Source organism: Salvelinus alpinus, chromosome 28, assembly GCF_045679555.1.
Source record: "Salvelinus alpinus chromosome 28, SLU_Salpinus.1, whole genome shotgun sequence".
Taxonomy (NCBI): Eukaryota; Metazoa; Chordata; class Actinopteri; order Salmoniformes; family Salmonidae; genus Salvelinus; species Salvelinus alpinus.
In genome coordinates, this window is record NC_092113.1 from 44,568,986 (window position 1) to 44,585,628 (window position 16,643).

At 44.0% G+C, this 16,643-nt stretch overlaps 1 protein-coding gene across 2 annotated transcripts in view; it reads left to right on the plus strand.

Moving 5' to 3' along the window:
• Positions 1–7,702: 7,702 nt before the first annotated feature.
• LOC139557921 (zinc finger BED domain-containing protein 4) overlaps positions 7,703–16,643 on the plus strand; it is a 385,803-nt gene continuing 376,862 nt past the window's right edge. For both annotated transcript variants that reach the window (XR_011671501.1, XM_071373267.1), the window contains exons 1-2: positions 7,703–8,272; positions 15,847–16,107. Coding sequence is in view for 1 of the 2 variants with exons in the window: in XM_071373267.1 (XP_071229368.1) it covers positions 8,123–8,272; positions 15,847–16,107 (411 nt within the window). In the remaining variant the exon portion in view is untranslated. The remainder of the gene's footprint in view (positions 8,273–15,846; positions 16,108–16,643) is intronic.

Sequence of the window (16,643 nt, forward strand, 5' to 3'; positions counted from 1 at the left end):
TAACGGTGGTGGGCGCTAATAGCGTTTCAATCGTTGACGTCACTCGCTCTGAGGCCTTGAAGTAGTTGTTCCCCTTGCTCTGCAAGGGCCGCGGCTTTTGTGGAGCGATGGGTAGCGATGCTTCGTGGGTGTCAGTTGTTGATGTGTGCAGAGGATCCCTGGTTCGAGGCGAGGAGAGGGACGGAAGCTATACTGTTACATTGGTGCCGTGACCCGGATCACTGGTTGCTGCGGAAAAGGAGTAGGTCAAAAGGGGGGTGAGTGTAACCGATGTGAAATGGCTAGCTAGTTAGCGGTGGTGCGCGCTAATAGCGTTTCAATCAGTGACGTCACTCGCTCTGAGGCCTTGAAGTAATTGTGGCTTTTGTGGAGCGATGCTTCGAGGGTGGCTGTTGTCGATGTGTGCAGAGGGTCCCTGGTTCGAGCCCAGGTAGGGGCGAGGAGAGGGACGGAAGCTAAACTGTTACATCAGCATATGTGGAAAATCCTTCAAGACTGTTGGAAAAGCATTCCAGGTGAAGTTGGTTGAGGGAATGCCAAGAGTGTGCAAAGCTGTCATCAAGGCAAAGGGTGGCTACTTTGAAGAATCTCAAATCTCAAATATATTTGATTTGTTTAACACTTTATTGGTTACTACATGATTCCATATGTGTTCTTTCATAGTTTTGATGTCTTCACTAATATTCTACAATGTAGAAAATTGTAAAAATAAAGAAAAACCCTTGATTGAGTCGGTGTGTCCAAACCTTTGACGGGTACTGTAGGACCGATTTTTTTTTAACAAACTCACTTTAGATTTTGTGGGGGGACTATCTGTTGTTCAATGCGTATCAAATCAAATTTTATTGGTCACATACACGTGATTAGTAGATGAAATTGTGGGTGTAGCGAAATGCTTGTGCTTCTAGCTCCGACAGTGCAGTAATATCTAACAAGTAATATCTAACAAATTACACAACATATACCTAATACACACACAAATCTAAGTAGGAATGAATTAAGACTATATACATATGGTCGAGCGATGTCAGAGCGGAACGGACTAAGATACACTAGAATAGTTTAGAAAACAGTATATACATACGAGATGAGTAATGCCAGATATGTAAACATTATTAAGTGACTAAGATACTGTGGAATAGTATAGAGTAGAGCGTTTTATACTTTTTGTGGCTATTTATTTACCACCACAGACAGATGCACTAAGACCGCACTCAGTCAGCTGTATAAGGAAATAAGCAAACAGGAAACCACTCACCCAGAGGCGGCGCTCCTAGTGGCCGGAGACTTTAATGCAGGGTAAATTAAATCAGTTCTACCAAATTTCCATCAACATGTTAAATGTGCAACTAGAGGGAAAAAAATTCTAGATCACCTGTACTCCACACACAGAGACTCGTACAAAGCTCTCCCTCGCCCTCCATTTGGTAAAACCGACCACAACTCTATCCTCCTGATTCCTGCTTACAAGCAAAAATGAAAGCAGGAAGCACCAGTGACTCAGTCAATAAGAAAGTGGTCAGATGATGCAGATGCTGAACTACAGGACTGTTTTGCTATCACAGACTGGAATACGTTCCGGGATTCTTCCAATAGCATTGAGGAGTACACCACATCAGTCACTGGCTTTATCAATAAGTTCATCGAGGACATCGTCCCTTTAGTGACTGTACGTACATACCCCAACCAGAAGCCATGGACTACAGGCAACATTCGCACTGAGCTAAAGGCTAGAGCTGCCGCTTTCAAGGTCTCTAACCCAGAAGCTTACAAGAAATCTTGCTATGCCCTGCGACAAACCATTAAACAGGCAAAGCGTCAATACAGGGCTAAGATTGAATCATACTACACCGGCTCCGACGCTCGTCTTATGTGGCAGGGCAAACTATTACAGACTACAAAGGGAAGTACAGCCGCGAGCTGCCCAGTGACACAAGCCTACCAGACGAGCTAAATCACTTCTATGCTCGCTTCGAGGCAAGCAACACTGAGGCATGCATGAGAGCATCAGCTGTTCCGGACGACTGTGTGATCACGCTCTCTGTAGCCGACGTGAGTAAGACCATTAAACAGGTCAACATACACAAGGCTGCAGGGCCAGACAGAATACCAGGACGTGTTCTCCGGGCATGTGCTGACCAACTGGCAAGTGTCTTCACTGACATTTTCAACATGTCCCTGATTGAGTCTATAATACCAACATGTTTCAAGCAGACCACCGTAGTCTCTGTGCCCAAGAACACAAAGGCAACCTGCCTAAATGACTAGAGACCTGTAGCACTCACGTCCGTAGCCATGAAGTGCTTTGAAAGGTTGGTAATGGCTCACATCAACACCATCATCCAAAAAACCCTAGACCTACTCCAATTTGCATACCACCCAAACAGATCCACAGATGATGCAATCTCAATTGCACTCCACACTGCCCTTTCCCACCTAGACAAAAGGAACACTTATGTGAGAATGCTGTTCATTGACTACAGCTCAGCGTTCAACACCATAGTACCCTCAAAGCTCATCACTAAGCTAAGCTAAGGACCCTGGGATTAAACACCTCCCTCAACTGGATCCTGGACTTCCTGACGGGCCGCCCCCAGGTGGTGAGGGTAAGTAGCAACACATCTGCCACGCTGATCCTCAACACTGGGGCTCCCCAGGGGTACGTGCTCAGTCCCCTCCTGTACTCCCTGTTCACCCACGACTGCATGGCCAGGCACGACTCCAACACCATCGTTACGTTTGCAGACGACACAACAGTGGTAGGCCTGATCACCAACAACGACGAGACAGCCTATAGGGAGGAAGTCAGAGACCTGGCCGGGTGGTGCCAGAATAACAACCTGTCCCTCAATGTAACCAAAACTAAGGAGATGATTGTGGACTACAGGCAAAGGAGGACCGAGCACGCCCCTATTCTCATCGATGTGGCTGTAGTGGAGCAGGTTGAGAGTTTCAAGTTCCTTGGTGTCCACATCAACAACAAACTAGAATGGTCCAAACACACCTATTCCCCCTCAGGAAACTAAAAAGATTTGGCATGGGTCCTGAGATCCTCAAAAGGTTCTACAGCTGTACCATCAAGAGCATCTTGACTGTTTGCATCACTGCCTGGTATGGCAACTGCTCGGCCTCTGACCGCAAGGCACTACAGAGGGTAGTGCGTATGGCCCAGTACATCACTGGGGCTAAGCTGCCTGCCATCCAGGACCTCTACACCAGGCGGTGTCAGAAGAAGGCCCTACAAATTGTCAAAGACCCCAGCCACCCCAGTCATAGACTGTTCTCTCTACTACCGCATGGCAAGCGGTACCGGAGCGCCAAGTCTAGGACAAAAAATCTGCTCAACAGCTTTTACCCCCAAGCCATAAGACTCCTGAACAGGTAATCAAATGGCTACCTGGACTACTTGCATTGTGTGCCCCCCCCCCCCAACCTCTCTTTTTACGCTGCTGCTACTCTCTGTTTATCATATATGCATAGTCACTTTAACTATACATTCATGTACATACTACCTCAGTTGGGCCGACCAACCAGTGCTCCCGCACATTGGCTAACCGGGCTATCTGCATTGTGTCCCAACCACCACCCGCAAACCCCCTCTTTTACGCTACTGCTACTCTCTGTTCATCATATATGCATAGTCCCTTTACCATATCCACATGTACATACTACCTCAATCAGCCTGACTAACCGGTGTCTGTATGTAGCCTCGCTACTTTTATAGCCTTGCTACTGTATATAGCCTATCTACTGTATATGGCCTGTCTTTTTTACTTTTGTTTTATTTCTTTACCTACCTATTGTTCACCTAATACCTTTTTTGCACTATTGGTTAAAGCCTGTAAGTAAGCATTTCACTGTAAGGTGAAATAATACCTGTTGTATTCGGCGCACGTGACAAATAAACTTTGATTTGATACAGTATATACTGTACATTTGAGATAAGTAATGCCAGATATGTAAACATTATTAAAGTGACTAGTGTTCCATTCCTTAAAGTGGCCAGTGATTCCTAGTCTATGTTTATAGGCAGCAGCCTCTAATGTGCTAGTGATGGCTGTTTAACAGTCTGATGGCCTTGAGATAGAAGCTGGTTTTCAGTCTCTCGGTCCCAGCTTTGATGCACCTGTACTGACCTCGCCTTCTGGATGATAGCGGGGTGAACAGGCAGTGGCTCGGGTGGTTGATGTCCTTGATGATCTTTTTGGCCTTCCTGTGACATCGGGTGCTGTAGGTGTCCTGGAGGGCAGGTAGTTTGCCCCCTGTAATGCATTGGGCAGACCGCACCACCGTCTGGAGAGCCTTGCGGTTGTGGGCGGTACAGTTGCCGTACCAGGCGGTGATACAGCCCTACAGGATGCTTTCAATTGTGCATCTGTAAAAATTTGTGAGAGTTTTAGGTGACAAACCAAATTTCTTCAGCCTCCTGAGGTTGAAGAGGCGCTGTTGCCCCTTCTTCACCACACTGTCTGTGTGGGTGGACCATTTCAGTTTGTTTGTGATGTGTACGCTGAGGAACTTGCTGCTTTCCACCTTCTCCACTGCGGTCCTGTCGATGTGGATAGGGGGGTGCTATATACAGGGACTACCAGTACTGAGTGGATGTGCAGGGGTACGAGATAATTGAGGTAGCTATGTACATATAGGTAGGGGTAAAGTGACTAGGCAACAGCATATATCATAAACAGTAGCAGCAGTCTATGTGGTGAGTGTGAAAGTGTGTGAGTGTGTGTGTGTGTGTGGCATCAGTATACATGTGTGCGTGTGTTATGTGTGGGCATGTGTAGTTTGTGTATGTGTGCGTTGGGGTTTAAGTATGTGTGAGTGTGTGGATAGAGTCCAGTGTTTTTGCATAGAGTCAGTGCAAGAGAGGTCCAGGGAGCTATGCTTAGCCACAGATTATAAACAATTTCTACTTAGCTAAGGTCTCCTGAGGAGAGACAGGTGGAGGACAATGGACCTAAAGACAAGGAGGGTCTGAAGTCTTCTGAAGGGAGACAGGTGGAGGACAACGGACCTAAAGACAAGGAGGGTGTGAAGTCTTCTGAAGGGAGACAGGTGGAGGACAACGGACCTAAAGACAAGGAGGGTGTGAAGTCTCCTGAGGAGAGACAGGTGGAGGACAACGGACCTAAAGACAAGGAGGGTGTGAAGTCTCCTGAAGGGAGACAGGTGGAGGACAATGGACCTAAAGACAAGGAGGGCCTGAAGTCTCATGAAGAGAGACAGGTGGAGGACAATGGACCTAAAGACAAGGAGGGTCTGAAGTCTCATGAAGAGAGACAGGTGGAGGACAACGGACCTAAAGACAAGGAGGGTCTGAAGTCTCCTGAAGAGAGACAGGTGGAGGACAACGGACCTAAAGACAAGGAGGGTGTGAAGTCTCCTTTTGTTTACTGGCCCAACGCTCGAAACTCTAGACTACCTGTGCTATGTAATGTACATTATGGATTGTATTTGTTGTTTACTGTTTGGACCCCAGGAAGAGTAGCCACTGCCTTGGCAACATCTAATTGGGGGTCCTAATAAATAGGCAATACTGAACCCAATCCCCAGCAGGACCATCTGAAGTAGTTTGGAATCAGACCCTTAAACAGGCCCAGGTCTCATTCAAACAAGGTTGGCTAGTTTTCTGTCTGCCAGTCTGCCTGTCTGGTAGGAGAGATGAAACATAGTAGGGTAGCCTTCCTTCTGCTTGCACATACCAGTATGGATGAAACATGAACCACATTCAGTAACATTTAAACATTTTAATAGATGTGTTCTAGAACATGATACGTTGTAGTCTTCATATGAAGCTCGTGTCTTGTTCTCTCTCTTTCTGTCTGTCTCTCTGCATGCACGCTACTATGTTGTAATGGGGAAAACTCCTCTCTCCATAGTGGTAGAGTTGTTAGCGGAGGTGGCTGATCTACAGTTTGCAGTCCTGACCACCAGAGAACAGCTGCAGCTCCAGCTGAACAGCAACCAGGACCAGACTGTCAGACAGACTGACCAGATCATGGTTTAGATCTGACGCAGACTAGACACACTGGCTACATTCTCCACAAGTGTGCACTCATATTATCCCCCTCATGGATCTAAAATGAATGGACTGGTGTGAGGAAAATGGTGGAAACTCTCTCCAGCCATGCTTGCACCAATCCAATGTTTTTAAATTAATGGACTGGTGAGAAATAAACACACAAGAATGAAGCTATATACAAGAAGTACCAATACCATATCAATATGCAGAAAATGGGGAGACGTGGTAGTTGAGGTAGATACTGTATGTACATGAAGGCAGGGTAAAGTGACTAGGCATCATGATAGATAATAATAAGGTATTTGAGGTAGATATGTACATGAAGGCAGGGTAAAGTGACTAGGCATCAGGATAGATAATAATAAGGTATTTGAGGTAGATACTGTATGTACATGAAGGCAGGGTAAAGTGACTAGGCATCATGATAGATAATAATAAGGTATTTGAGGTAGATATGTACATGAAGGCAGGGTAAAGTGACTAGGCATCATGATAGATAATAATAAGGTATTTGAGGTAGATACTGTATGTACATGAAGGCAGGGTAAAGTGACTAGGCATCATGATAGATAATAATAAGGTATTTGAGGTGATATGTACATGAAGGCAGGGTAAAGTGACTAGACATCAGGATAGATAATAATGAGGTATTCGAGGTAGATATGTACATGAAGGCAGGGTAAAGTGACTAGGCATCAGGATAGATAATAATAAGGTATTTGAGGTAGATACTGTATGTACATGAAGGCAGGGTAAAGTGACTAGGCATCATGATAGATAATAATGAGGTATTTGAGGTAGATATGTACATGAAGGCAGGGTAAAGTGACTAGGCATCATGATAGATAATAATAAGGTATTTGAGGTAGATATGTACATGAAGGCAGGGTAAAGTGACTAGGCATCAGGATAGATAATAATAAGGTATTTGAGGTAGATATGTACATGAAGGCAGGGTAAAGTGACTAGGCATCGTGATAGATAATAATAAAATATTTGAGGTAGATATGTACATGAAGGCAGGGTAACGTGACTAGGCATCATGATAGATAATAATAAAATATTTGAGGTAGATATGTACATGAAGGCAGGGTAACGTGACTGGACATTAGATAATAATGAGGTATTTGAGGCATCAGGATAGATAATACAAGTAAAAAAAGGCTGCGTTTTTAGACAGACAGTCCAATTCTATTGAGCAATCTGATCATCTCTGAAAAAAAATCTGATGTGAAAAGATCTGATTTGATCGGTCAAAAGACCAATTAGTGGAATTGGGCTGCCTGTGTATACAAAAAGCAGCATATGGAGCAGCAGCAGATATGGTGAGTGTATGTGTGTGATAGTATGTGTCCACGAGCGGCAGGTAAACTAGCGGTATAACAATGACCGAAAGGTTGTCAGCTCAAATTCCGAAGCCGATCATGTGAAACTGTCGATGTGCCCGTAAGGAAGACACCTAACCCCAATTGCTCCAGGGCCGTCTTTAATAATGGCTGAGTTGGAAATTAGCCACCAATCCCTGTTTGGTTTCCTCGGGAATCAGATGAAAGGAAATTTGAATATAAAATATAGCGTCTACGGTGGGGGAATTATATTGAACTATATATTGAGTTGATCCGGCCGAGCGTTGCCGATAACTTCCGAAGTGTTTCGGAAACGCGTATCTGGTTTACTTCCTGGACCAATGGTGGCGGCCATCCTCTGCTAGCCCGAAAGCCCAGCCTCCTCGAGTAGCTGGTGCAGTTTGATAACACGGACCAGGCAGAACTGGATAGCTACAGGATTTCAGTGTTTGCAGCGATACTAGATACTTTGTTTAATAGCATGATTCGTGTAATAGCATCATAGCTAGCTGAAACGCGATAGCTCCAAGGCTCTGTATTGGCAAGTCGCCTGTTTTAACCCATCTATTGTTGCGCGCGTCTGCCAGCGTTTTGATTACAGTGAGTAGGAAGGAAGAAAACGCACACACACCTCCGCTCTTATGGTAGTGACTAGCGGGAGGCTCGGGAAAAGAAAGAATAGGTAGAGAGATCTCGATTGTTGTCTTTGGAAAGTTGATTCTACTTCCGAGTATAAAGGTTGGTCATCCCAATGGCGTCAATTTCGAAGGTGTCCATTCTGGATTACTTCAACATCGTGTTCGAGGGGGAGAACGGCAAGATCGAGTCCAACTGTAAAGCATGCGGCACTAGGATACAGGCGAAGAGGAGCGTCACATCCAACTTCGTCACACATCTCAAGGTACCGTATAGATCTGTTTTAACTAAGCTATAGATCTGTCTGACAGTAGGTGACAACAGGTACAGTAGGCTATAGGCAGGGTTGGGTGAGTTATTTTCTAAATGTAATCCGTTACTAGTTACCTGTCAAATTGTAATCAGTAAGGTAAATTTTGGATTATCCAAACCCAGTAACGTAATCTGATTACATGTAGTTACTTTTAAATTACTTTCCCCTTAAGAGGCATTCGAAGAAGACAAAAATGTATGTTACCAATTTAATGACATCTATTGCAGGATAAATCAATGTTAAAGATTACATAACTGTCCATATTTTGATGTTAAATTTTACTTTATGGGTTGGTTATGTAGGCTTCTTCTAACCCATCGCTTTCTATTACGTATAATAATACGATTAAATTATATCTTTATATTAAAAACCAAAGTCCATCAGAATTCCAATCATTCCAAAAAATTGTATACCCTGTGATCTTCAAGAACAAGACTTGGAAATATGGAAGTATATATTAGTATAAATTACCTGAGCATAACCCAAAACTAAGGACTTATTAGCCAGCCCTACTCTGTTGTTTATGATTTTGTTGTCATGGAGGGCTGATTGGGCTCATTGATATAAGTTGAAAAATAAATGCTGCGCTCATGGAATGGCTTTGAGCACTACTGAAAAGTACTATTTACATGTGATAAATGAATGCCATATTCTGCATTTGCTAAAGGCCTATTGTTTACTTTTTTCTTGGTGACACTTTGATATCTTGGTAATATGCAGCTGTTTGAAGGGCAAATCGACAGAACAAACAGAAGCAACAAAGATACAATAATAAAACAGTCGCCCCGCTTCTGTGTTGGTGAAAAGCTGAGGGATTGGCCAGGAGAAATGTAACCACTCTCAGATTAATAGACAGAGCTGTGGATGCAAGGCCTGGCCATCCATGATATCAACATTGTTTTAACCATGTTATGAGGCTATACAGTGTTTGTTTACATTTACAATGTTTACAAACATTGGAGTAAAACAAGCTTATATTTTGGGTTCTCGTGGAGTTTGACAGTTGAACTAAGCTCATGAGGCATTTATAAGTTATATTCTTCAAGAATCAATGGACATATATACAGTACCAGTCAAAAGTTTGGACACACTTACTCATTCTAGGGTTTTTCTTTATTTTTAATATTTTCTGCATTGGAGAATAATAGTGAAGACATCAAAACTATGAAATAATACATGGAATCATGTAGTAACCAAAAAAGTGTTAAACCAATCAAACTATATTTTATTTTTGAGATTCTTCTAAGTAGCCACCGTTTGCCTTGATGACAGCTTTGCACACTGTTGGCATTCTCTCAACCAGCTTCATGAGGTAGTCACCTGGAATGCAATTCAATTAACAAGTGTGCCTTGTAAATGTGGAAATTCTTTCCTTAATGCGTTTGAGCCAATCAGTTGTGTTGTGACAAGGTAGGGGTGGTATACAGAAGATAGCCCTATTTAGTAAAATACCAAGTCCATATTATGGTAAGAACAGCTCATATAAGCAAAGATAAATGACAGTCCATCATTACTTTAAGACATGAAAGTCAGTAAATTTGGAAAATGTCAAGAACTTTGAACATTTCTTCAAGTGCAGTCGCAAAAACTATCAAGCACAATGATGAAACTGGCTCTCACGAGGAACGCCACAGGAATGGAAGACCCAGAGTTACCTCTGCTGCAGAGGATAAGTTCATTAGAGTTAACTGCATCTCAGATTGCAGCCCAAATAAATGCTTCACAGAATGCAAGTAAGACACATCTCAACATCAACTGTTCAGAGGAGACTGTGTGAATCCCGCTTTCATTGTTGAATTGCTGCAAAGGAACCACTACTAAAGGACATCAATAAGAAGAAGAGACTTACTTGTGCCAAGAAACATGAGCAATGGACATTAGACTGGTGGAAATCTGTCCTTTGGTCTGATGAGTCAAAATTTGAGATTTTGGATTCCAACTGCCATGTCTTTGAGAGACGCAGAGTAGGTAAACAGATGATCTCGGCATGTGTGGTTCCCACTGTGAAGCATGGAGGAGGAGGTGTGATGTTGTGGGAGTGCTTTGCTGCCTACACGGTCAGTGATTTTTATTTAGAATTCAAGGCACACTTAATCAGCATGGCTACCACAGCATTCTGCAGCGATACTCCACGCCATCTGGTTTGCGCTTAGTGGGACTATCAGTTGTTTTTCTACTGGACGATGACCCAACACACCTCCAGGTTGTGTAAGGACTATTTGACCAGGAACAAATATTTTGGAGTGCTGCATCAGATGACCTGGCCTCCACAATTACCCCATCTCAACCCAATTGAGATGGTTTGGGATGAGTTGGAACACAGAGTGAAGGAAAAGCAGCCAACAAGTGCTCAGCATATGTGGGAACTCCTTCAAGACTGTTAAAAAAGCATTCCAGGTGAAGCTGGTTGAGAGAATGCCAAGAGTGTGCAAAGCTGTCATCAAGGCTAATGGTGGCTACTTTGAAGAATCTAAAATATAAGGCAGATTTTGATTTGTGTAACACCATTGATTACAGGCAACATCCACATCGAGCTAAAGGCTAGAGCTGCCGCTTTCAAGTAGCAGGACACTAATCCGGACGCTGATAAGAAATCCCGCTACGCCCTCAGACGAACCATCAAACAGGCAAAGCATCGATACAGGATTAAGATTGAATCCTACCATACCGGCTCTGACGCTCAACGGATGTGGCAGGGCTTGAAAACTATTCCGGACTACAAAGGGAAACCCAACCGCGAGCTGCTTTGACATGTTAATAGATTATATTTATCAATTAACTTAATGCAAAGAGAGTGAACAGAAGAAAAATCTAAATCAAATCCATATGTGGTGTGACCACCCTTTGCCTTAAAAACAGCATCAATTCTTGTAGGTACACTTGCGCAAAGTCAGGGATTTTGTAGGCCTATGGTCAGGTGTATTATTAAACAATTATACCAAACAGGTGCTAATGATCATCAATTCAATATGTAGGTTGAAACACAATCATTAACTGAAACAGAAACAGCTGTGTATGAGGAATAAAACTGGGTGAGGAACAGCCAAACTCAGGTAACAAGGTGAGGTTGCTGAGGACAGTTTACTGTCAAAAGTCAAGACTGAGCCCAGCAACAAGACACAAGGTGGTTATACTGCATCAGCAAGGTTTCTCCCAGGCAGACATGTCAAGGCAGATAGGGGTTTCCAGATGTGCTGTCCAAGCTCTTTTGAAGAAGCACAAAGAAACAGGCAACGTTGATGACCGTAGACGCAGTGGTCGGCCAAGGAAACGCACTGCAACAGATGAAAGACACATCATGCTTACTTCCCTTTGCAATCGGAAGATGTCCAGCAGTGCCATCAGCTCAGAATTGGCAGAAAACAGTGGGACCCTGGTAACACCCATCTACTGTCCAGAGAAGTCTGGTCAGAAGTGGCCTTCATGGAAGACTTGCGGCCAAAAAGCCACACCTCCGACGTGGAAAAAAGACCAAACGACTCAACTATGCACGAAAACACAGGAACTGGGGTGCAGAAAAATGGCAGCAAGTGCTCTGGACTGATGAGTCAACATTTGAAATATTTGGCTGTAGCAGAAGGCAGTTTGTTCACCGACGGGCTGGAGAGCGGTACACGAATGAGTGTCTGCAGGCAACAGTGAAGCATGGTGGAGGTTCCTTGCAAGTTTGGGGCAGCATTTCTGCCAATGGAGTTGGGGATTTGGTCAGAATTAATGGTCTCCTCAATGCTGAGAAGTACAGGCAGATACTTATCCACCATGCAATACCAATAAGGAGGCATCTGATTGGCCCCAAATGTATTTCTGCAGCATGACAACAACCCCAAACATAGTTCATAATGACTTTCGCTCTATCTTCAGTGTAAAGAAGAACAATGAGTCCCGGATGTGATGGTATGGCCCCCACAGCCGTGACATCGACGAGTCTGACTGGGATTACACGAGAAGGGAGAAGCACCTGAGGCTGCCTAAATCCACAGAAGAACTGTTCTCCAAGATGTTTGGGCCAACCTTCCTGCCGAGTTTCTTTAAAAACGGTGTACAAGTGTACCTAGAAGAATTTATGCTGTTTTGAAGGCAAAGGGTTGTCACACCAAATATTGATTTCATGTAGATTTTTCTTCTGTTCACTCACTTTGCATTTTGTTAATTAAAAAATGTGAACTATTAACATGTCTAGTTTTGAAAGCATTCTTACTTTACAGCATTGTTTTCACACCTGCCTGAAATTTTAAAACAGTACTGTATATGTTTCAAGCAGACCACCATAGTCCAAGGAAGCAAAGGTAACCTGCCTGAATGATTACCGCCCCGTAGCACTCACGTCGGTAGCCGTGAAGTGCTTTGAAAGGCTGGTCATGGCTCACATCAACAACATCATCCTGGATATCCTAGACCCACTCCAATTCGCATACCGCCCTAACAGATCCACAGATGACGCAATCTCAATCGCACTGCACACTGCCCTTTTCCACCTGTGAAAAGTGAGAAGGCTGTTCATTTACTCAGCGTTCAACACCATTGTCTTGCTCACATTGTAGGAGAGGTTGTTGTCCTGGTACCATACTGCCAGATCTCTCTGACCGCCTCTCTATAGGCTGTGTCATCGTTGTCGGTGATCCGACCTACCTACGCTGTGTCGTCGGCAAACTTAATGATGGTGTTGGAGTCGTGCCTGGCCATGCAGTCGTGGGTGAACAGGGAGTACAGGACGGGACTGAGCACGCACCCCTGAGGATCTCCAGGGTTGATGATCAGCGTGGCAGATGTGTTGCTACCTACCCTCACCACCTGGGGGCGGCCCGTCAGGAAGTCCAGGATTCAGTTGCAGAGGGAGGTGTTTAGTCCCAGGGTCCTTAGCTTAGTGATGAGCATTTAGAGCACTATGGTGTTGAACACTGAGCTGTAGTTGTTATTCTATAGGCTGGGATCCGCACTATGCAGCTGTTATTCCATAGGCTGGGATCCGCACTATGCAGCTGTTATTCTATAGGCTGGGATCCACACTATGCAGCTGTTATTCTATAGGCTGGGATCCACACTATGCAGCTGTTATTCTATAGGCTGGGATCCTCACTATGCAGCTGTTATTCTATAGGCTGGGATCCACACTATGCAGCTGTTATTCTATAGGCTGGGATCCATACTATGCAGCTGTTATTCTATAGGCTGGGATCCACACTATGCAGCTGTTATTCTATAGGCTGGGATCTGCACTATGCAGCTGTTATTCTATAGGCTGGGATCCACACTATACAGCTGTTATTCTATAGGCTGGGATCCGCACTATACTGCTGTTATTCTATAGGCTGGGATCCGCACTATGTAGCTGTTATTCTATAGGCTGGGATCCGCACTATGCAGCTGTTATTCTATAGGCTGGGATCCACACTATGCAGCTGTTATTCTATTGGCTGGGATCCGCACTATGTAGCTGTTATTCTATAGGCTGGGATCCACACTATACAGCTGTTATTCTATAGGCTGGGATCCACACTATACAGCTGTTATTCCATAGGCTGGGATCCACACTATGCAGCTGTTATTCTATAGGCTGGGATCCTCACTATGCAGCTGTTATTCTATAGGCTGGGATCCACACTATGCAGCTGTTATTCTATAGCCTGGGATCCCCACTATGCAGCTGTTATTCTATAGGCTGGGATCCACACTATGCAGCTGTTATTCTATAGGCTGGGATCCACACTATACAGCTGTTATTCCATAGGCTGGGATCCGCACTATACAGCTGTTATTCTATAGGCTGGGATCCGCACTATACTGCTGTTATTCTATAGGCTGGGATCCACACTATGCAGCTGTTATTCTATTGGCTGGGATCCACACTATGCAGCTGTTATTCTATAGGCTAGGATCCGCACTATGCAGCTGTTATTCTATAGGCTGGGATCCACACTATGCAGCTGTTATTCTATAGGCTGGGATCCACACTATACAGCTGTTATTCTATAGGCTGGGATCCACACTATGCAGCTGTTATTATATAAGCTGGGATCCACACTATGCAGCTGTTATTCTATAGGCTGGGATCCACACTATGCAGCTGTTATTCTATAGGCTGGGATCCACACCATGCAGCTGTTATTCTATAGGCTGGGATCCACACTATGCAGCTGTTATTCTATAGGCTGGGATCCACACTATGCAGCTGTTATTATATAAGCTGGGATCCACACTATGCAGCTGTTATTCTATAGGCTGGGATCCACACCATGCAGCTGTTATTCTATAGGCTGGGATCCACACTATGCAGCTGTTATTCTATAGGCTGGGATCCACACTATGCAGCTGTTATTCTATAGGCTGGGATCCGCACTATGCAGCTGTTATTCTATAGGCTGGGATCCGCACCATGCAGCTGTTATTCTATAGGCTGGGATCCACACTATGCAGCTGTTATTCTATAGGCTGGGATCCTCACTATGCAGCTGTTATTCTATAGGCTGGGATCCACACCATGCAGCTGTTATTCTATAGGCTGGGATCCACACTATGCAGCTGTTATTCTATAGGCTGGGATCCGCACTATGCAGCTGTTGCAAGAGTGCATTTTTCACTGGCTGTCCACTGGTTTTAAAAACAATGATTGATGGGCGTCTTAAACGTATTGAATTAAACCATTATTGGGTTCAAATACATATTTACATTTGTTAACAGCCGTCCACAACAACCACAATGCGCAAATAGCTAAATGAGACAGCGCATTGATGTGAATTACACTGCTGCTATGTAGATATCAATAATACGTGATATCTGTATCGCTGTAGACCACACTGCTGTCATCCTTACCTCTAAACGTTTGTTCAAGTTGGATAATCTTTGGATGTCAACAGCAGTCACACCATTGGCAGACATAGCTTGGACTGTAGCCTACAAAAGCCTATTCCTGCGCTTTCCCCGCGATCCATCAAACACATTTGGTGTGTCAACGTAGTGGTCTCTGACATCATAGTGGTCTCTGACATCATAGTGGTCTCTGACATCATAGTGGTCTCTGACATCATAGTGGTCTCTGACATCATAGTGGTCTCTGACATCATAGTGGTCTCTGACTTGTGGTCAGACTCGCTCAGATGGAACAAACTTGAACTTGCACCTTTTTCAATGCTGATTTGAATGTCTTTGAGAACAGACAAGTGTCCAATATTTTTTCGCAAACATCCTTTCTGAATTTAAAAGTAATCCTCAAAGTAATCAAGTTTTTCAAAAGTATCTTAACTAAGGTATAGATCTGGGTGTCTGACAGTAGGAGACAACAGGTACAGCAGGTTACTGGCTGTGATAGATACAGTATTGTCTGTGTATGAAACTGATTGCAAAGTTAAGAATGCACATTGTATTCCACAGGGATAGGTAGAAGCAGGCTGTGGCTGAATTATACAGTTCTTGTTTGTCTCTGTGTGAAATTCTATATTATTAATCAATATCAAATCTAAAAGCATTGCAATAGGTAGTCTGTCTGAAGTTTGATCATCAGAATTACACACTCTCTCTCATTTCTACAGAGGAAGCACCAGGCGATGTACGATGAGTTTGTAAAGAAGAAGGATATGAAGAGAGAAGCCTACTCCTCATCTTCCTCCTCCCTCCATCCCTACTCCTCATCCTCCCTTCACAGCCTGGCCAATGGAGGAGGCCATCGCTGCAATCACTCCATCACCGCTGGAGGAGGAGGGGTGGGAGTAGTAGGAGGGATAGGGGGAGGAGGAGGAAGAGAGGGAGCAGGAGAAGGGGTGACGAAGTTCCACAGACACGACCCTCGCCAGGTGTGTGTGTGTGTGTGTGTGCGTCCATGGTAACGGAATTACGTTTTGACTCATTTTTTGACTTAAACATTTTTGCCAAACAAAAACTATTGATATAAATGTTTAACAAATTAAAGTCCATGAACAAGGACTACTTTTAAAAATTTCCACTGAAAAATGTACTAAAACTAATTTAGTGTCAGAACTGTGCAAACTTATGGTAAAATCAGTTTTTTTTGTGCGACCACATTTTCCAAAAACGTATCTGCTCTGAATTAATATTCAAAGATGTCTGCATAAATAATGGGGTGTCAGCTATTACATGGCACCGTGAGTTTATGAATAACTCTTTTGGCTATTGAACTACAATTAGTGAAGTGGATCAACACCCGCTAACAGAATTACATCACGGGTCCCTGATCTGTACTATACAGAAATGCATAATTACGGCTTAGGGTTGTTCTCCTCATGTTTCATAAGTTTGGATATCACAGTAGAGGTCAGTACAGTAGGGTAGAGGTCAGTAGGGTAGAGGTCAGTAGGGTAGAGGTCAGTAG